This window comes from Venturia canescens, chromosome 2, assembly GCF_019457755.1.
Source record: "Venturia canescens isolate UGA chromosome 2, ASM1945775v1, whole genome shotgun sequence".
Taxonomy (NCBI): Eukaryota; Metazoa; Arthropoda; class Insecta; order Hymenoptera; family Ichneumonidae; genus Venturia; species Venturia canescens.
In genome coordinates, this window is record NC_057422.1 from 3,335,092 (window position 1) to 3,356,811 (window position 21,720).

Here is a 21,720-nt window from a genome sequence, read left to right on the forward strand (position 1 = left end):
AACTTATCTAATCAATGAACACCGCGGAAATGCATGAATGCTTCAGAGTTTACTAAAATTTCAAAAACCTCCAAAGAGATAAAAACGTTTTTGTTCACTTTCCAATGATGACAATCAACCGATAACGGTTTAAATGTCGAGCGAGTACCGCTCGAAAAAAGTGAAATGCGGGCGTCGGTTGAAGCTGAAAAACATCAGGGAACCACCACTCCGAAGACTTCCACCACCTCCAGGTTAAATGAAACGTTGAATAAAAAAGATTGCTGAAGTTGGAGCGAGCGCAGAATCAACCCCTGTTGAGAGTCTTTCGCTACCTGTACAGAGCGCTTAGTTATCATTTGTACCATCCACCACTGAGCGCGCCGCACCCGTGAAAGCTACATCCGCGCATCGCCAAATATCGTTCATTCGAAAACACCTGCTCGTCGTGGTAACATCGGCTTCTGCATTCGGTTGCCTTCTTCGAGAACAAGAGCACGGATCGTAAAGTACCCCACAGTGAGGAAGCACCGAAAAAATTAAAATTGAGGATAAAAATATAAGAGGAGATCAAAATCGAAACCACTGACTCCACTTTTCTTGCGAAAAACTCTGCGACGATGAAGATCGGCGCCCTTAACAGCATCACTTCCGGTCTCACGATCCTGACCTTTTCTCTGCTACTCGTCGTATCTTTCAGCGTCGAGGCTTTAGCTACACGTAAGTCGATTTACTTTTTCCACTAATTATACTTATTGTTAGTTCTTGTCGTACATGAAAAAAAATATGAAAAAATGCTGCAAATTAAAATTTGCAAATTGCTTTCTCAAAATGGTCAAGATGCACGATGCTCAAAGCTTACTCTATGAGGTGCTATATTTTTCATTTTGGCTTCCTCATAGAGGAAGCTTTGAGCATCGTGCATCTTGACCATTTTGAGGAAGCAATTTGCAAATTTTAATTTGCAGAATTTTTTTTGTATACAAGGAAATAATGTATTTTCCTATCTTCTTTTACGAACTTTAATTTATCTCTTTGTTTAAATTCATTAAAAAACTAAATGAGGAGCCATCAGAAAAAACAGTTTGCAACTTTCAATTTTCATCGTTTTTCTATTTACATTGAAATTAAATAATTCAGACAACTGTGTTGGAAAGTATAGAGGAAGTGCAGACTTATACACAATATCTTACAAATTTCCAAAAATTGAAGCGGTTGGACGATTTTTTGAAAAACTCATATTATCGTAAAATTCAAAATGTCATAAAATTTAAACCACTCAACCGATATTCCCCAAATTCAATACCAACCTTCCTATTATGATGGTCTATTTATAAAAAAAAAATCATTAATAAATCTTAAAATTTTCGGAAGTTAGAGCGTCGACACCCTTTTTATGAAAATTTCAAAACGTTGTCAGATTCGTAATTTTTTAAAAATTCTGACAAAATTATCAGAGAATGAAGAGCTTGTATAGATTAACATCTGTGCAAAACGGTAGCCCTGAATCTCAAACTGTTTCCGAGTTATAAGCGTTTGAATTTTGCAGTGCCATGACACACACGCACAAACACACACATCCGGACATTTTTTCTAGATATGATTTTTCGATGTTTTGGAACATTTTGAGCACATTGACATTGAAAACTGGAAAAAAAAAAAATTTCATAGTCACAAAGCTTCCTCGATGAGGAAGCAAAAAGTACTGGAGAGTCAAACGAAGCATCCTTATTTATAACCACAAAAAGCTGTTCAGAATTGAAGTGAGGAAAAACTGCGAATTCTTAAAAATGTCATGCTTCTGCAATTGGTGATCAAAGTTTTTTGATATTCTAAAAAAAAATGCTCGGAATAATTGAGGCTTTTTCGTGATTTAGTCAAGTTAACATTTATTCATCAAAACACTCTTTTTTGGAGTTCAGAATTAGTCTGGATGAGAATTAACGTCCATTTCGATCAAAGACCCAGACACTCAGGATTTTTTGAAAATCGATTTTTGTGGATTTGAAGGGGCTCGTTTACGAAACTTGTATTTTTTAAAGCTGTTTCTTGGAAGTTTTAAATTGATCGGAAGATTTCTGCCGTTGCGCCAGCAGCTGATAGACACAAAGCCCGGGGGCAAGTAATCTTTTGCTTTGAGCTGCACACAATTGATCCTTTATTTTCTCAATTGCTCTTGAGCAGCCGAGTTTGTGTATATTCTGCCACATTATTCCTGGGCGATTCGAGTGGTTGGAGTCTGCGAACTCTGCAGTGAGGTTTTGTCCTGAGGGTAAGAATCTCCAGAATCTTGGTCTAGGGTTTTCAGGATCTCCGAGAGTCGAAGCTTCGGCAAATGAAGGCTCAAAAGACATTAATTTGGTAGAAGTCAGCATTTCGATTTCGTAAAAAGTAAACGAGAAACGTCAATATTTATTTATAAAAATGCAATGTAAATTTAATAATTCAATTTTTAAAATCGTCTTTTTTCAACTGTTTTTCTAAATGTCGAAAACGCCATCCGCCATATTGGATTCCAACGTGACGTCACTCCGATAGTAAACAATCTAGATTCTTATTGTGCGCTCTGTGTTATTTTGAAATATTACAAGTTATTATGCACGTTTGTGGACTTTTATCATTCATTTGATTAAAATCGCATTATGGAAAACGGTTTTGTGAAAGCAGATAGTACAAATCTACCAATGATAAATATGTTGATGGTGACAATGAATCCACAATTTTTGTCGCATTTTTACACTTGTATTATTGCATTCAGGCACGAGACACCAATGATATACCGCTATAACTCATTATTTTTACAAATCTTATTACTTGGTCTTTCGCAATTGTATTGTTTACTAACGGAGTGACGTCACAAACCGAAAAAACATGGCGGCTAGCGTTTCCGCGCAAAAATTGAAAATTATAAATAAAAAATAGTTTTCAAGACAGTTTTCGGTCTTATAAAATTGAAATAAAAATTCTCCTGGTTTATTACGATCACAGGATTATTTTAAAACAGTTTTCAAAAAAAGGTGTAATACCCTATTCCTACACGCGTATCATTTGCCACACGAAATTTTTTTTTCTTCTCGTGTTTGCTGCACGTGTTTTTCTAACGGTGAACGTAAACGTACGTGATAACGTACATCAGAAGCGACTTTTAGCCAAAACAATACTTTCAATTTTTTTCATCTATTTTTCTTTTATCTCATTCGTGGGTTTTCAGCGCTTTCGTACATGCCCGTGTCATTGGCAGACCAGATGTTCCACGTGACGTAGATAATCTTTGCTATTTAATATCGTTATTTGATGTTCAAATAGCAAACTTGACGATTATTTATGTCAGGCAGTGATCGTTACACTGACGTAGTAGGCAGTGCCGTGCCAACTATGTCAATAGCATCTGAGGAGCTATTAATTATTCAGTTGAAGAATTGATGAATTTTGTTGGGCCTTAAATTCGCCGCAATACTTACTCACTCCTCGAGTCTCCTCGAGTCTCAAAAGAAAGGAGTGTTTAGAGAGTAATTGAGATAACGAAACGTGGTAATAGACAAGATTGTATCCAGTCAAAAAAGTCGCAGGTGATGGGATAGCGATAATTCCTGAATTTTTATGTGATATATTTTGGAATGATAGATTCTGATTCTCTTTCGGAATTCTCATCGTGAATTTAAAAAATATAAAAAAAAAAAAATAGCTAGAAACGGATTTAAATTCATGGAGATTATATGAATGAGGGAATTATTAAATGAATTCAGAATTCACTTTTTTAGGGTTCGAAAATCTTAAGGGGACTCAAAGAAATTAAAAAAAAATTATTTGAATGGAAATTTTGGCTACTATCATTTCGTTTGCACACAAAGATTTTGTTCAGTGCATAAGGCAGATGAACAACGAAGAGTTTCGATTGTCGACTCTTTTTCCATCGACAAAGAAACAATTTTCCAGAACTCGTACACGTCAAACGTCGAATCGAAAAAAAATAGCCACGTTTCACTGAATAAGTATTCAAAAAGAATTGGAGTACGATCATTTTGACAGTTTTCGAAATTCGGGGTCCTCCATTTTTTGGCGTCCTTTGAATCCTTAAAGTTCACGCCCGCAGGATCTGTACCTCGATGACTTTCACGGTTTCGTGGCAGTGAAAATCAATCAGTTATTCGAATGGAGACACACGAGTCAGTGATCTGAAAGATTGGATTTTTTTTGGTAGATTGTTCCTGCCAGCTTTTGATTTCTCGTGTCCTATTTGACGTCACTGATCGAACTAACGCTGCGATTATTTCGTAAATTGGTGTAAGAAAGGCTCACAGACGAGCTGAATGTTATTAATCGTTTAAGCAGAAAAAGTAGAAAAAAGGTAAGAGTGCAGAATGAACTTGCAGAAAGTAATTCATGGCCACGCATTTTCGTGTTTCAATGGGATTTCTGAGTGATGAGGAAAAAGTGACTTTGCGTTAATATTATTGTAAAACATCGGAGCGCTCCAGTGACATCGATATCGAAAAATCAAATGATTTTTTTTTTTCATCGGAGTATGAAAGAGATTCTTGTATTTGCGAGTAGTTCGGAGGACAATTTTAAGGATTAATTCGTAAACAGAATGCAAAGGACATTAGATTTTTTTTCTTCAATAGAGTGAAAAAGACACGGTTCGTTTCCAGAGTACCGGCAGCAAATTAATTGAATTTACGCTATGAAAGTACAAGAAAAATTGATTACGTGACGGAGAAGTATGAATAACTTTATTTTTAATTCTCAGAGAAAGAATTTTGAAAGAATTTATGACGCTGTCAAAAATTTTTCAAATTTCATTCTTGTCCGTTGTACTAGTCGAAATCAGTTTCACAAGGTTTTCGTACGCTCGTACCGGGCATCGAATTAAGGCAGTTCATGCACGAAACGATTTTCTTAAGAAAGTTTACAAATTTACACAGAGTTTAAATGGGCAGTCGACTGACACGCATATCAAATTTTTAAGACTTCGTCTTATTGATCATTGAGATAAACGTGTTTAAATAAGAAGAAAAATACACAGGACTATGCGTAAAAAATCGTTTATCTTTCCATGTAACGAATGAACGCTTCATACGAAGTTTATGAAAAAGTACACAATAACAATGAAATATATTATGAAGGTTTGGGAAAAAATTCGACAGGATTATCTTACTAGTAATAAAGATTTATTAGCTTAAAGATTGAACGAAATTTGTAAAATGAGCACTCGCAACCTCACATTTGCTTATTTCGGCATTCTGTTTCTTCTTGGCTTGGCCCATTCCTGTCACAGCCTTCTGTCTTTTTATTAACGCTTTTTTCTTGATTCCTTTGTGTTTCTCCTTTAAGCTCTCTAAAGCGATTTTTTACACAAAAAACTATTATTTTCGTCAGGGACGAGTGAAATTTTGGGTTCAGTGATGGATCCTCCTTTAACTAATGGCTTGTAATTTCATTCGCCAAAAAATAGGTTGTAAAAATTTATTTACAATTTCGAATTAATAACTCTGACATTAATTTAGAGTAATCAGTAAGTAAAAATCGATTGAATTTAGACACCCATAAAATACGATCCTACGGGCATGATCTCCCTTAAATACTGATAAAACAGCGAAAAATTATTCTTAAATAATTCGAATCAGGTCTCAAACCAAAATGCAGTTTCTCCCATCGAAAATCGAACTTGAACGGAAATTGCGCAATATCAATACCGTTGAATCGTTTTCGTTTCTGTTGATATTTCACGTGCAAAACTATACGGACATCGACGAAGCGTTGGAACTGTAGTCGCTGAATGGTCCGTGGCTCATTTGTCTTCCACGCTGCTCCCCGGTAACCGCACTCTTGTTTTACGTCGGTGTGTCATACACGTGGTCATACAGAGCGTTAACTACGCTTTGATATTCAATTAAAGAACACGGAAATAGAAAACCGTTGAACAGTAAGCGTTCGGTACAAATAACGCGGCACCCTTACGAGAGCGTATCTGTTGGTCCAACTCCGTTCCGATATTGTTTTCATCACAGAGTCCAATTGGTAATATCGGGAACAATGTTATCGCTCTGCAAACCTCAAAACTCTGTAGCACTGTTGACGTGCGTCACGTCGAGGGACGAAGTTGTTTTTGAACCAGGACTATCGAAATCGGAATATTCTCCACATGACTGTCAATGGCGTTGCTGCAAAACTATGAATGAAGTTGGAATAAAAATGACACAAAAAATACTTTCTCAACGCGGAATCCAATGTAACGAAAATCCCAGAAAAATTGAACGAATTGATGCAACTCGGTCGAGCGGAACGAGCGCTAATTTTTGACTTCACAATGCTTTGACTTTCATCAACATTTTAGCGTTGGCAACCAACTTACAAATTTCATCGAAAGAATCAGGTGACTCGACAACTTTCGAATTCTCGTTGGTCTTTGAACAGTTTCACAATAATTTGTAGCTGACGCAAAGGTACGAAGTCCGTGGATGTTTGAGGGACGTCATCGATGCAATTTTTCGTGTTGCTTTGACCCGGAGCAATGACAACGAGGCGTTAAGGGGTGAAAAAGATTCTTTCCTCCCTTCCCCTGTTTTTTGTTTCGTTCCTGCTCTCGCCTTGCCCCTCGCCTTTTTTCTCTCTCCATTTCCATCTTCCTCGCACTACGGACGTTGCTTGGGTACAAACATTTATTTGAAAACACATGAGATGGGGGATTGCTTCCCCTGAGACAATGATTTTTGTACTCTACTCTTCAAGATCTTCATTCGAGAGAATTAATCCTTCGAATTTGCCAGCTCCACGAAGGCAGTCCTTGGAACAATCGAAGGTATTGAAGATCCTGGGGAAGAAGTCACGACACAAAAACGTTTTTTTTCTTTCTGGATGTTGCATACGATTTCAATTATTTTTCTATTCTCATGTTCGTACTTCTTTTCCCAGAATACTTTAAACTTTGAATAAAAACGCAGGACGATGAAAAAAAAGTCACAAAAATTTAGATATCTTTTACCAAAAGGAACAACATTTTATGCCCATTTTGTGACTCTTCTATCGTTTGAGAGTATTCATGCTCTTTGACATGCACCCAATGAGTCCAGCCGTGTACGAGCACTGCAGTATTTCGTGAATCCGAGTAAATTCGTATGAAAATTGGATTACCCAGAGATATTTGCTCTGGTGCGATATTCCACAGCACATTTCGAAATTCAATAGTAAGAAAGAAAATTTTTCATTTCGCGTTCGCAGTGTGCTGTGTAAGTGCGTGGGAGTCGTTCTTTTCACTCGTTTTCCACGCCTTCGTGGTGTGTTCCTTTGTTCAAACGATTGATAATACTCACAGAGAACACAAATTCGATGAATTGTTTTGGTACGTGATGAAACTCACACGTGCCCAAAACCCGTAGTCAGGTTCACGATGAAGTACGTGACTTTTGTGTATCTATAAAAAATACGAATAATCTGAGCTCGACCGATTTGATTACCTTTAGTGGAAACCAATCTTAGCTTCCAGAGCATATTGATATTTATTAATGTTTCGTTTCGTTTGAATTTATTCAATAAAGTCTTCGAAAAAGATCGTTCCTAGGACTTTTTCTCAGGATCTGACTATACCTGCGGATACACGTGCGTAAATCTGAGAAAAATATTGGGAAATTTTGCTCGAATTTTTTCAAAAATTGCAGAAATGTTTATCTCATTCGCAACGATTTTTTCTTTCGCATTCGCGCATGAGAGTCTTGTGCGTTCGACGATCGTGTTTCGTGCTGAGCTGTTTGACTCGGAAACGCAAGTTTTTCGAATTCCGATGCGTTTTTATCTTCCAGGCGTCTTTGAAGAACTTGATCGGATTTTCGAGTATTTTTCGACATTCATTCGCAAACTATACAGTATCATTGAGCAATTTTGAGCAACAGCGTTCAAGAAACTCGCATACGATTTGCAAAGTAGACTCGCATTCGACACATATTTGGGACATAGATTCCTGATATTTTTCCGATACTTTCAACCAACGAATGCTCCCACGTAACGTGCTTAACTGACCGGAATCTTCTCGGGACGAAAATTTCTATTCCAACAGAAGTTCGCTCGACTTTACCTGCATTCCTTACGCCTTTTATTCTCATTTCTTTTAATACAGTACAGACGATAGCGAAGCACGCTAGTACGTTCGGTTCGCTCATTCAAAAACCGGAAGTTTCCCGAATGACCAATCCTCGTTCACGTGTCACAAATCCACTCATATTTTTTTGTTTTTCATCTCCGTCACACCTTTTCGGTCTCGACATTATAAAAATAAATGATGTACGAGGGCTTCGATTTACTAACGGAAATAAGAAATTATCGGAGATTCATGCAGAATTCAAGGAGAAAAATGCATTTTTTTCGATCGAAATGTCACGATGTTTTCAGGTAGGAAAATTCGACCCGAAACATTGGAAATTTTGGTCCTCGCTAAAAAAAATATTTTTCGCAATAAAAACCGTGCAATATTGGTGACTTGTTCGTTGAATTCATTGTTTTCTGACACCTTATCGCTCGACACGGGTTCGTTCATTCATACTTTGTCAACGATTCAGTCGGAAGTCATGGCTCGAAATATCCCTTCTAATTGATATTTCAACAAGTCGGAAATACCATTTGGCCAGTGTCTCCGTAATCCCGGAGCACTTGGAGCTTCGACACTGAGTCCATTCTGTTTTGCTTGTTTTCTCTCACAACCGCAGTTCTCGAATATTGAGTTAACGACAGCGCCGTAGTATCAACTCGATCTCTCGTCGCGTATATTTGTTCATCGCGAATCCCGGGCCAAAAGTTCTTCAATATTGCGTCACAACTGTTGTATATTCGAGGACGAAAATAATGAATGAAATCACGACGAAGGAGCGTAATAATGACAGCTGAAGTCGTTGACGTTCGAATGTTTTTCCATACGTTTTTGAACTGTGACAGTTTGAAAAATATTCAATCGTCGAGTGTGCATTTCGAGAGAATTATCACTTTTCATTTTTTTACGTCCATGTCAAACTTTTCAATGCTTAAGGAAGTTCACGCGAATCTAATGGAAACTGAAAATTCCAAACTTTAAGAATTGACATTTGGAAATATGCTCGAAATATACAGCGTGCATCTATTCTCGGGATTATCATAAAAATTTACATTCACATTTTTTTAAGGGTTATCCACAGGCTCTTATGGCAGGCACACCTCCTGTGCGAACATTTGGATTTAATCAAATAGGATCTCCCCAACTTTAGAGAGTCAAAAACGAGAATAAGAAAATATAATGTTTTTAGATATCAATGACGTCTCGAGAAAGCCTTGTTACCGGTGCAAATCACTTGGGAATGGAAGAAGAAGACTTATTTGAGGTTAACGAGTAATAACGACACAAACGGTGGAAGGTTTGACAACACCACGAGCCAGCGGATCTAAAATATAGATATGCATACGCATGCAAATAGAAAATGGCTGTTACATTTTGCTTGACGATTTAACAACAAAAGTATTTTAACCGCTATCATTATATTAAAAATTGATCAAAAATATGATAAAAATTGACAACAAATTAATTACACACAATTTTAATAATTCCGAGAATAAATATTAATCGTTTCTTCGATCATGAAAAGAGCAAAAACGTTCAGTAGCTTGTTTGGATCACAAAGCAACGCATGCAATAAAGCCAACGACACAGGATTCGATCGAGTCTGACTTCCTTCTACAAATAGAGGAAAACGTCGTTCAAACTTCTCGGAATTACACATTTATAAATAACGTTAAGAACAGTAGAATTGAGTGCATTTGCATAACGGCTTATTAGTACAATTGGCGGACAAAAATTCCATCATTTAGTTGTCAAGGTTGATATTATTAGAACGTGTAAACAGCACAAAATCCTCCCGTCGATCGCGGAACAACGCTTTTCCCTTGAAAAGCAGCATTACATTATTTGCAGCTAATAAATACAGGGTCTCGCCAGTTCAGCCACGGGAATATTAATTGTCGTACACATGTCAGTGTCCGCTATCCGTTGTAGGACACAGCCAATCAAAACGTATGGAGTGAACGTCACCACAAATCTCCATTCTGTAATGCCTGCGTCATGTCACCAGGATAACACTCGCTTTAATTTATAAACGTGAACATTAAGAACGCATTAAATGTGTTTCAGGCTCGTTCAGAATATTCCTGCGCTCTTGTTATTTCGTTTTACCAATAACAATCGATTCTCGTCTCATTTTTTGTTTTACTAATAATAATCGATCTTCGTCTCAATATTTCCAATGATTTTGCTTGCACAAGCATCAATTTGTTTCAATAAATACGAAGTGAATTCATCTTCACTGTGACCGAAGCTCGTTGACCGACGTACCGTTTTTTCGAACGGCTATCAACAATGAACTTTTCACATAAATAAATATTTTCTTGGGAAGCATGATTTTTTAAAAAATAATATTGTCATGGCTGATGAGAAGAACGTTTGATCAGTCAGTCCGATAATTACGTCGAGCGAGTCGAAGGACACGTTGATGGTTAAAATTATTCAGTTTGAGCATGAAATGGGAATCGCGTTAAGGGTATTTGTCGGACGGGGACATGTTGGTTGAACGCACGATTCGCCTTAATTGGCATTTTGTCGGTGCACACGGCGAATCTCTTGGTGAAAAATTCATAATTCATAGAGCAATGCAAAAAAAAACGTTTGATATTTTGAGATGAGGTAGATTTTTCAGATTTTCTAGCTCCGATGAACGTTTTCCTGAGCATAAACCGAGTAACGATATTACCTCGTTTTTTTGCACAACTCGTTCGATTCTGCAAACCGATTGAAATTGAATGAAATCACGTAGCGAAAATTGCAGTAAAGATAGAAAAAAACGAGATGGGAAAAGTGACGAAGGCCTCCTCGCTGAATGGGCGTCCGAAGCACGAGCAAACTGATTGATTAATTGACACTCCGTTTTACCTCAAATCGAGTAATCTCCCCTTCTTCATTTTTATTTATGTTTCGAAGGCGGCTGCTCGGCGTACGGACACTCCTGCTATGGTGGCCATGGCAAAAGATCGTCCGGTGACGAGTTCCCGCGATCGACGGAAGTTGAGATCGACGTCGCAAGCCCTGACGAAATAGCTCAGCACTCGGGCGTCGATGAGCTAGTGTATCTGAGTAGCAACGAAATTCAACAATTACAAGATTTCATAAAATGTCCAAATTGCCCTGTTGGATCGTCACGACGTTCCCGAGATGACTGGGACTCTTCTCTCCTTCTCCGGAAATTGGTAAAGCATTTGAGAAATGACCTTTTTTTATCATCGTTGAAACCCCGATGATCGCCATTTTTTCGACCTTCTTTCCCGACTCGCTGTAATTTCAATTTATTTTCGAACAATTTTTAACGACGACGATGTTCCTGTTTCAGATCGTCCCGAATCGTCGTCCCTACAACCCTGCTCGCTCGCCAAACGATGAATAATAACGGATGCACCGACGTTACAAACTTCCTCGAGAACTTGAAGGGAAATCGGATTTAGATGAACGCACGAGAAACAACTTGAATGAACCTTAAAAGAAGCGCCTTGTTTCGTGATTTTTTTGCAAAAGCAACAAAATCTCGTTTCATTGCGATCGTTTCGTTATAATGTCTGTCTATTTTTATAATATCAATTAACCCAGTCACCCTCGAGGTCCGAGACTTTTCACACTTCTAGTCAATCGACAATTAATCGAAGATAAAAGTGGCAGAAGCAGCGGGACTGTTGCCCTGTTTTTTTCATGAGTTTATGACGTCAAATTTTTCTATTCTATTTGTTTTTGGTGTATTCCAATTTTTACGAAATCCATTGTCGTCGTACTTGTGATTCTGACCAATAAAAATGTTTGTCAAATAAAGCACTTGAGACTTTGCACACCAGGAAATTTTCTATAGTCAGAACTGCGTTACATATTTTCTTATAAACTGATGTATGTGTCAAGAGAACGAGTGGGATTCAGCAAGAATTTTAACAAATTTGCTGATAAGGATTTTTGTTGTTGGGATTATCAATCAGGAATCCGTTCCAAGGCTGAAATCATACCAGCTGATAACGACCAGTGAAAAGATTGTGTGATATTCGTTCCATTTTTTCGGGTGATTACTGAATGTGAATGCAGGTCAGGATTATTAATTGAAAAAACAACTGAGAAATATGCTTTTTTTTACTCGTGTCGTTGCTAGTTACTCACTTTTCAACGAACCTTTTTAATGCTATTTATACATCGTCGAAGACAACAAAAAAGGAAAAGTTTTTCAATTGACAATCGATGTATGTATCAACGGTGAAAATTACTAGTAGATTCGAACGGTACACAGTTTTTTTCGCCCTAAACGTACGAATTAATCGTACCAATTCTGACAATGATAAAAGTTCAAAAAAATACTCAATTACCTGAGAATTTCTCATAAAAAACAAAGACGAATTAAAAATTGCTTGCTTTATTGATTTTCGTCCAGAAATTGGGGCACGAAAAGCGTGTTTATCATCCCCTCTCTCTGCTATTCGATTTTTGTCTCGAAGGAAATGAGCTCGTATCGCGTTTCGATTAAACTTTTATCCTGAATATCAAATTTTTCTAAAGTTTTATGCATCCGTGCGAAGAATTGAGTTTCTCAGAAATTTCTCACGCGACTCTCAAACTCTAAAATGGGATTTTTCTTCACTGAGAAAAATATTTCATTCGAGAAGGAAAATGAAAAAAAACAGAGACGGCTTTTCCGCACTACTTCTACTTGAACAAAAGACCAAATGTTGGGTAGCACTGTCGTCGCTTCGTACTTAATTTTTAGTCAATTATTACACCGCTTTGTTCATTATTGAAGCGCGTCGTCGTCGAATGAGTCGGCCTGAAAGGAGATTTGAAAACGTGATTTACTGTCGACGTCATAGAATCGAACTGTAGCTCGATCGTTGATTTTCATAATTCCAAAAAAACTCTTGATATTTACCAATATTTTGTACAGACGAAATTTCCGGGTCAGACTTGGATGATTATTGACGTACTCGTTTTGGGATGACGCATGAAAAAGGTCCGCCGATTGGTCACGCCCTTTCGCAAATTGGTCTATCAACTCGAGAGAATCTCTTGAATCCTTCCAATCTTCGATGCTGTTGTCAGTTTCCTCTTTGCCGTCTCTTCGAATATGAAAAAAACGGTTTTTAAAAGATCTGCATTTTTGGCAACGTGCGGATGAATTATTTCATTGAAACAATGCGTTGAATCATTGATTTAGTTTGATCAACTCATCGCGTCACATCCTCCATGATTGATAGAGAAAAAGTGATGCAAGTGAACCAGTTTAATTTCCAGCTTCGATAAACTAATTCAGAGTTCCTTCCAAAAGCCCGAAAATTAAACGTACGAATGGAAATCTAACTATTTTCCGTTCAACTCTGAAACAACGTTTGGATCGTTGTCGAAGCGACGTGACAACTTTCGCAATGATTCGCGCGTTCACCACTCGATTAGACCACACCCTCTTGCGAGCCTTCAATCATGATCGATGATTTAAAATATCACGTTACAGATCGTCGTCTTCTTTTCTTTATCAATGATTTTCAATCAATCGCGTTTTGACATATCGATGAAGATCAATGATTTTAAACTAGAGTCGCTGTCGAATCCAATATTCGATAATCGATGTGTGATTAAAATGGTTCATGCTCCATTTTCAAGAATATTTTTCACGCTTTATCGTATCAAATAACAAAAAAATGGTTATTTCGATTTTACTATTAAATTCGGAATCACCATAAGCCAAGGAAATGGAATGAATTCAAGTTGAAAACATTACAACGATTGATACCTGAAAATCCCGTTGGTCTTTTTCCCATAACCGGTCTCCCAACTTCCCGGTAGAAGGCCAACACTTTGTCTCTCGTGCCACCTGTTGCTAAGACGTTCGCCAAGGATCGGACCAGCTGCGGGTACCACCAGTCGCCCAGTTATCAGACGAGAGAAGAGCCAGCGATTCTGATCGCCGTTCCCTGTCGTTTTGCCATTTAGATCCTGCATGGCTCCTCGTTCGGCTTCTCGACTGCCAATTTGTCGATATTGCGAAGCTCTAGGACCATCGTAACTCCGTTTTCCGTGGGCTGTAACGCATTTTTATTTCTGTTGATGCAACTCAGAAATTGTGAGCGAGAAAATCGGCCAACGATGACAAATGAAGCATTGAGAGCTCAACTACTCCAGGGGTTTAAGAATTTCCACTTTTGTTCGTACTCCAGGTTAATTCAAGTGGCTGGCTTCGACGTTTAATTTAATTTTCCCGTCCGTTACACCGCGCAACGATGTATTTCGGTAGAAAACATCGAGAAACTCGAACGAAAACCGAAACCAATGAAACGTCAATTAGTTACTTGTTCTATAACCGCCACAGATTTTAATGTTAATCAATTTCTAAGTTTCCATTGGAACACGGAGAGAAAAAAATAGTAAGAATTACTAAGCTGCCATCGTATTGGGCTTCTGTACCACCGATTTTGGAGGTTTTTACCAAAAACCAAGTCAATTCTGAATGAAAATTTTTAAATTGCGTATTTTGCTGTAACAAAGGTTTAAACTGTGCTATTTTTTCCTACATAGTTTACCAAGGAAACGTTGTAAAATTTATGTTGACTCGACGATGAACTGCGTCAAGTAGAATTATTATACCGTTTTGCTATGCTTTGTACTGTTTTCACAATTGAAATTTAGAGTTGAACATAGTAAAATTTGAGAAGCTCGAACACAAGCATCGATCATACGCCAAAGTGTTTAGAAATTTACTATGGTAAATAACAGAATTTCATTCGCGATTGTACGATAATATACCGGTATACATGTGTACCGATGTATTTATTTTGATATCACACATCAATTTTCATCAAGTCGGTTCACAAAAAATTATTATGTATTGCTCGTAAGAATTAATTTGAATTATAATATTATTTGTAATAATACCATGCACGTAATTTTCTTTCGTATAATTTCGTATACATATAATTACTTAATAATTATTAATTCATTAATTATTACGTATTACTTATTTACGAATTACGTATTATTACTACTACTTACGTAATTACTTACGTAAAAGTACGGAAGTAATACGTAATTATTAATTAATTAATAAAAAGAATAATCGTGTAATTTCGTAATAATGGTAATTAAAAAAACCATGCACGCCAAGTTTTTGTTCAAAAGCTTGATTTTTTTTTCTAAATTTGTAAACAAAATAATAAAAAACAAACATCACTAGTACTTGGCTTGATTAAATTGATATGATTATATTTTTGCAAAGAAACAGAATAAATAATTAGTGGGAAAAATATAATAAGTATTATTATAAACAAGGTTGCGCTTTTTAATACTTGGCGTAATTTTTTTACTTTGAAAAAGTTTTTTATGGAGATAAATATTACACGAAATAGAAGCCTACTTCTATGGCGCCATAGTAGTTTTTAGTGAAATTTTCTCTCCGTGAATAAGTAGGCTCTGACGCGAGTCCAAAGATTATTCGATGCAAAGTACCGATTCCCACGTACCCTTGTGAGATTCGATTGAAATCCCTCCCCGGAACCATGCACGATTCGTTTGAACATTCAAACCCATCGGAGGTGTTACGGGTTCAAATTAGAACAGTAATTTCTCTAAACAGGCTCATCAGACGTCGTTGTTTAGACTGCGAATAAAGTACTCGACCACGTAATTGTTTCTGGCTATAAAAAAGCCCTGGTAATTCAAAGGTGTTGGAACTTTGAATTAAATCCTGAGCGACGAATATTTGGACGAAGAATTTTTGGAGTACGAAGTCTGAGTGGAGAGTGAAAATGAATGAGGAGCGTATTAAATGCACTCACCACCCCAGCACGAATGACCGTAGCTCAGACAAGAGCCTGAAACAGAAAGAAATTAAATTGTCTTTCTCGGATAATAAAAATTTGAAAAATACTGTTAAATGAGGGGAAGAGAGAAACGAAAGAGCAGGCTCCGATGACGTTAGCGCGTACAAAGTGTTTCTGCTTGTGCACTTTCATGCACCACTTTTTTCGTGGAGTATCCACGCAACCCTCAGCCATTCAGCGTATCGTGCTCGTTACTTCAATCACTTTTGTCTATGGGAAGTAGAGAGCGTCGGTGCATCCTCGAAAAGCTCGAGAGAGCTTTCTTTCTTCTCGGTTACTTCTTCATCCTCGTCTCTTTGTTTCAATAATGCGTCAATGAAAAGCTCTCTTTCGTAGTCCGCAAGCCCACGTGCCAGGAATTTAGGAAAAAACTTGATTTTCACGTAATTAATCGCATTAAAAATCCAATTAAACGAAACGAACAGGAATAGAAAAAATAATGGATTTCGAAAAAAAATTTGGATTCCTCCAAAATAATGAGCTTGTGCTCCGTTTATGAGCTTTACGTAATACAAATTGGAATATTTTTTCTTTCATCTTTTAGTATTTTCTTAAACAATTTTATTTCATTAGTTCCGGCAAATTGTTCCTCGTTAACGATCCTGCTTAATTTGAATCGATTAGCAAAAAGTTGTGAAAATTCAATATGAAATTGGGCGGGAAACTGAATTGATGTTCTTCCAAGGCAAAATCGATTTTCATATCCCGGTTCGTATCATGCACGAGGCATGATACACGATGCGCTCAAATCTCGAAATATGGCGTCTACATTCTTGTTGAACCATATTTTTCACAAGACGAGTATAAGGCGGGCTTGAATGCAGATGAATATGTGATAAAAGAAGCTGCGTTATGCTCCTTCCGCAACGGCGCTGCTTTCATTGCAACGTAAGTCTCCATTCTGCCTTGCCATTTTTATTCTTTGAGTAAATATATTCATTTATTTATCTCCTGTCAAAGGACGAGCGAGTCGAAATATGTGTTCCTGGAGACTTGGAAAGGGAAATATATAAAAAAGCGGAAAAGCGAGAGTTCGGAGTGGCTGCAACGTTGAAATGAAATTCATCGCATAATTGAAGCTGGTGGTGAAGTAATTAGACGGGAGCTCGTTTGGACGAAGCTCCCCAAAGCAGTTCGATGATCGAAAGCTATGAGGAGACTCAACTAAAATTGATTTTAAAAATGCTTAAAAAATGGTTCATTTGAAAAATTTCGGTTTTCTTCTCATTGTTTCGCTCTATTTTTCTCTGTTTTTCATTTTTTCAAAGTACTTGATCATCGTAGGTTTATACATTTGGGCTTTGATGATTTCGGTTTCCTTGGTCTCGCTCCACTTGATGGTGCGTAGGTTTTATCGATCCTGAAAATAGTTTGGTCGAAGACCTCTGAATTGGAAATTTCGATCCAAAAATAACTGGCACCGCTTTATTCGCGTTGTCTCGAAAATGTTTAATCGCCAGTAACCCTTGTTCACGAAGTTTCCGGTTCGTGCTTTATTTGTATACACGCAACCGAGGATCGTTGACGGAAAATCTGTCGATTATATTTGTTACGGAAAATTTTGTAACGGAAATAGAAATTCCGCCCTCGGTAACCTAAACTAATTATTTTAAAATATCGATCAGCGCTCCATTCTGTTAACTTTGTCACCCACGTTTTAATGACGATCGGAAAATTTTCGTAATCGCATAAAAGAGCGTGTAAAAGGTTACATTTTGACATACTCAAGATCGTCCTTCCTGGGGACCATATTTGTTCGACCAAAAGATTCAAAACTTCTACCAAGTTCAAGTCGTTAAGGTGGTTCCTCCACGAGACAGTTAAATTAGGAAATTATTTAAATTTGGCATACGTATTGTTTAACATATGAACAACACCTCTATAAAATTTTAACAAGTTTCACCATCCCGAACCCGAGATATATGTAATTGAAGTTGACTCAATTAACACGTAACACATGGACCATGCATAAGCAAACGGCACATTATTAATTCTACCGCTAGTACTAAAATTAGGAAGTTTATAAAAAACGAGGAGGAGCTAGAGCAGGATATCACAGATATTGTGAAAAAAAATCAAGGTGATTGACCATCTAGTTTGACAGATATAGCCTCGAGAAGTACGAAGGTTTAGGCTGCATACGATATATTTTGCAAGCGAACAAGCGAATGTCGTCTGTATAGACAACCTTTTCTGTGTGTTGAAGCGTAACCTGGATAGTTCTGTAAAAAAATTTACTCACGATGTCGGATCAAAAATACTTTTAGAATAAATTTTACGAAAGCAAATGATATTTGTACTATATCTGCTGGCACCGAGTACGTATATAGGGTCTTTACAAAGTTATTGATTACGATCCGAACGAATTATCAAGCCTTTTAATATGCAGACAGTACATAACTTTTGGTTGGGGCTGTCGCAGAGGATCAACCTTAAACGCACGTTCATAAAAATTGTACTGATATACCAAATTTTAACCTTTAAAAGACGGGTCTGGTCGAAATATCGACCACTAGTTTGGCCGGGCAATCCATTTGAAAAATTGATCGATTTTATGCACAAATTTCGTGTAAAAAAAGATCATTTTCCACGTAAAAATCCCCGTGTAAACATTCACGTCACTAGCCTTTTTTCACAGTTTGATTAAAACAATGATGAATCGAGAGGTCAAAAGGGTATTAAAAAAAATATTTTTCTAAATTCATCCATTCTTCCGAAGGGCCGATGAGCATGGCATTGGTAATTTCCAAAGAAACGGAAAACGAATGCCTGGAAACCGGGCGAGAAAATGATTTTAAAACAAGTTTCTATTCATCGAATTCAGGAGTTGGATGCTACTGGTGAGATAAACTTCTTTTCGTAGGATCAGTGTGCAGGGACCTCGCACAGGTTAAAGTACTTCGGAGCTACTTAAATTTTTTGCCAACCCCACAATTGGAGATTCACCATTGCTACTCAATGAAAATCTTATCATAGTTTTTGAAATGGCTAAACTTTTTCGTTTGTTACTCTCCGGGCTTTTGGCAAGGTAAAATGACGCATCGTAACCTCGCGACAGACACGAGCAGGGTCGGATCTCGAAGCTTCTTGTGTCGGTGTCAAAGTAGTCAAAAAGGTGGTTTGCTCCCACCGCGGTAAAGATCGGAGTCTTGGCGAAATGCGAGGAACTCGATTGCTAATAGGTTCCGCGATAATGGGGCCTCGTTTCCGGAAAATCGTTGAAGATTTTCCATTGAGAATAGCATACGTTTGGTAAGGTTAATGAGGAAACTTGGAATGGGTCGATGCAGAAAAATGGTTGAGGGAAGTAGGTAGTTTTTTCAATTTTTCAAAAAACTGTCCCTTCTTGAGGTCCGAAACTTGAGATCTTGAAGCTTTCGAATAGTTTTCTCCCTTCAACGAACTTTTGTCAACTTGAATATTGAAATTTCCAAACGACCGTTTCAAAGCGAGAAAAGAAAATTCTAAAGTTGAAAATCGCCTCTCAAAAATGTCGCTTCCAACGAGCACGTAATGAAAATCGAAGGAAACTTTATGAAATTACTTACCTGCTGCACACTCAGCGAAGCAGAAGATCAGTATTACAATGAAGAGCCTTTCGATCGCTTTGAGACTCTGGGGATACCTGCAAGTCCTTTTCCCATCGTGCATCTCCATCCCTTTGTCAATTTCGCAAGATTAGTGAACCTGGAACGAGACAAACCTGCAGTGAGTCACAGAAATTAAAGATTATCTTCGTTAACCCCGCCATTAATTATTTTCGCCCCCACCGATGCAAGCAATTAAAAAAATTTCGAAATTTCCATCGTATTGATCTATCGAATCCTTTGCTATTATTATTTTTGTATAATTGTGGAGTTTCGCACGCGTATCAATGACACCGAGTCGCTTTACGAATGGACATAAATTATTCGATTGGTACAAGCGTTGATGGGAGGTGTGTTCGAATATCGTGGAATTGCGAGCGGATCGGAAGTGCCTTTTCTCCCCTGCCACTTCCCTCACAGCAGATGCTAATTATTTCCTTAACGGTTCGTGTGTGCTTCCTACGCCAGAAGTAGTTGAATTATTACGGTCAGAATGTCAACGAACGAACAGCGAAGACTTTAATGAAACGTTATCGTTCCGGGCCGGAAAAGGAGGGCAATCAATAACAAAAAATCGACGGTATTGACAGCGGAATGAAAAACTATCGAAAAACCATCAAAATCACTGCCAAAAAGAGGGGTGAAAAAAACTGCGAATCGCGCACTCGAAGTTCCGCGGACCTCGTCACGGGACTCGTACCGTAAAGAGTCGGCGATTCTGCGTTGCTCCTTCTCCGTGAATTCAAATGTGATTACCGTGATTCGAAAGAATATTGGAAAATGTTAAATTTGATTTTTCGGATTGTCAGTTCGGAAGAAGCTTTCGATTATCCGCGAAAATGAGGGGGAAACTTCCGGAAGATTGAGAAACGTCGAATCACACTTTGACGAAGTTTCAAGCTACGGATATGACTTCGGGAAGGAAAAATATGCTGGCAACTGGACGAGTAACAACATTTAAGGACGCCTGTACGCACCTGAGAGCGGCGGAGAAGTCGAACAGGAGACTTATATAGACGCGAGCCCCGCTGCCATGGTGGTGGGGAAACTGAGCGCACGCGGCATTCTCCGCCATTAAAAATCATGGCGGACCGTGTCTATATGACGTTGAAGTTAAACAAAGGGACCAACACACTTGTACAGTGTCCCATAAACTTCAAATGAAACTTAGTTCCACCGAAACAGCAAAAGAGTCGTTTATTTCACATTCACAAGTAGTTACTTGTGGCTATAGTCAGACATGGGAGTTTCAGGAAACACAATAATTCCAAGCTCGCAACCATTGCTTAGAGAGAAACTTATTTTCTTCGAAACTTTTGATTTGATTGCCTGGAAGAATAAATCGAATGGTGTATTCGTCGTGGATCGATGTGGCTCGTGACTGAACGCATTCGTTTCGAAATTCGTTGAATGTCGAAAATAAGTTCAACAGCTATTTCCAGTGGTACAATGACTTGGGATAAGGCAAATTCAATCATCTCGGATGCCTTAGACCAAAGGAATCAACTGAACGTCAAATATCGTTAATTTCAAGCATAATTAGAAGTTTTAATAGTAGTCGAGACAACGCGAATGAATTGCAGTGACTGTTTCCGCACAATTGTTCATCTCGTCGATTTCGAGATTCTCAAATGTCAGTTGTCCCTTGACTTTTCATTCGTTTCTACGCTCTGTGTGGGGGTGGAAAAACTGCGAGGGAAGCTGTCCAAGAGAGTCAGTTTTGGAGTCCATTTTTTGACATCTTCTTTCACTTGGAATGTATCTGTGTCGTATATTTGTACCAAGGAAACTGCAACCGGGGTTCGAACCGTTTGTTCTCGTCAAAGGCACATTCTCTGGCAAGAGTAAACGATATGAATTGATGCATTTTCCATCACATGTCAAATGAAAAGCATCGGCCATTCTTCGAACATTGTCACGAAGGTTTTGATAAATAACTTATTAAGATTGCTTGTTTTGAAATGATTCAAACGGAAACATAAATCATTTGAAAAAGGAAAATGAGCTGCTGATGAAGGGGCGGATTTTCTGTTTCACAGTTTTGCAATTGACTATGCGTGCAATAACTTCCGAGGATTCGAACAGTAAAAGTAAATACCAGCGTAATTGTTTTCCCATAGAAGCTTCGCGATTGGCGAACAATTACTAAGATTGAGTGACGAGATCGAGCCTTTAAGCGGTTAATATAAAGTGTCAGTTTATATAATATAAAACCTCAAAAGTGAAAAATGTTAAACGTTAAATTGAAAGTATC

At 37.8% G+C, this 21,720-nt stretch overlaps 2 protein-coding genes across 3 annotated transcripts; one reads left to right on the forward strand and one right to left on the reverse strand.

Annotated features, from left to right (window-relative positions):
* Nucleotides 1–11,872, forward strand: LOC122406580 (neuropeptide CCHamide-1-like). Its single transcript, XM_043412115.1, has 3 exons — nt 1–699; nt 10,970–11,235; nt 11,376–11,872. The coding sequence occupies exons 1-3, from the start codon at nt 600–602 to the stop codon at nt 11,427–11,429; spliced, it is 420 nt and encodes a 139-aa protein (XP_043268050.1). The 5' UTR covers nt 1–599; the 3' UTR covers nt 11,430–11,872.
* Nucleotides 11,873–12,124: 252 nt separating this feature from the next.
* LOC122406579 (uncharacterized) lies at nt 12,125–20,433 on the reverse strand. 2 transcript variants are annotated; one of them, XM_043412113.1, is made up of 6 exons: nt 20,223–20,433; nt 19,428–19,566; nt 15,835–15,870; nt 13,797–14,085; nt 12,939–13,125; nt 12,125–12,836 (listed from the first exon to the last, which is right to left on the reverse strand). In XM_043412113.1, exons 2-6 carry the CDS (start codon nt 19,534–19,536, stop codon nt 12,804–12,806), a joined length of 654 nt encoding a protein of 217 aa, XP_043268048.1. In that variant the 5' UTR covers nt 19,537–19,566; nt 20,223–20,433; the 3' UTR covers nt 12,125–12,803. The 2 variants fall into 2 exon arrangements, with proteins under 2 accessions (XP_043268048.1, XP_043268047.1); XM_043412112.1 differs by having other exon boundaries at nt 12,126–12,836; nt 20,167–20,433.
* Nucleotides 20,434–21,720: the final 1,287 nt, after the last annotated feature.

Coding starts and splice junctions, on each gene's coding strand:
- LOC122406579 (XM_043412113.1), bottom strand. CDS start 19,536: ATGGAGATGCACGATGGGAAAAGGACTTGCAGGTATCCCCAGAGTCTC. Junction 15,871..19,427: donor CTTCGCTGAGTGTGCAGCAG/GTAAGTAATTTC, acceptor TTTCTGTTTCAG/GCTCTTGTCTGAGCTACGGT. Junction 12,837..12,938: donor TTCGTCTGTACAAAATATTG/GTAAATATCAAG, acceptor ATCTCCTTTCAG/GCCGACTCATTCGACGACGA.
- LOC122406580 (XM_043412115.1), top strand. CDS start 600: ATGAAGATCGGCGCCCTTAACAGCATCACTTCCGGTCTCACGATCCTG. Junction 700..10,969: donor CGTCGAGGCTTTAGCTACAC/GTAAGTCGATTT, acceptor TATGTTTCGAAG/GCGGCTGCTCGGCGTACGGA. Junction 11,236..11,375: donor CTCTCCTTCTCCGGAAATTG/GTAAAGCATTTG, acceptor TTCCTGTTTCAG/ATCGTCCCGAATCGTCGTCC.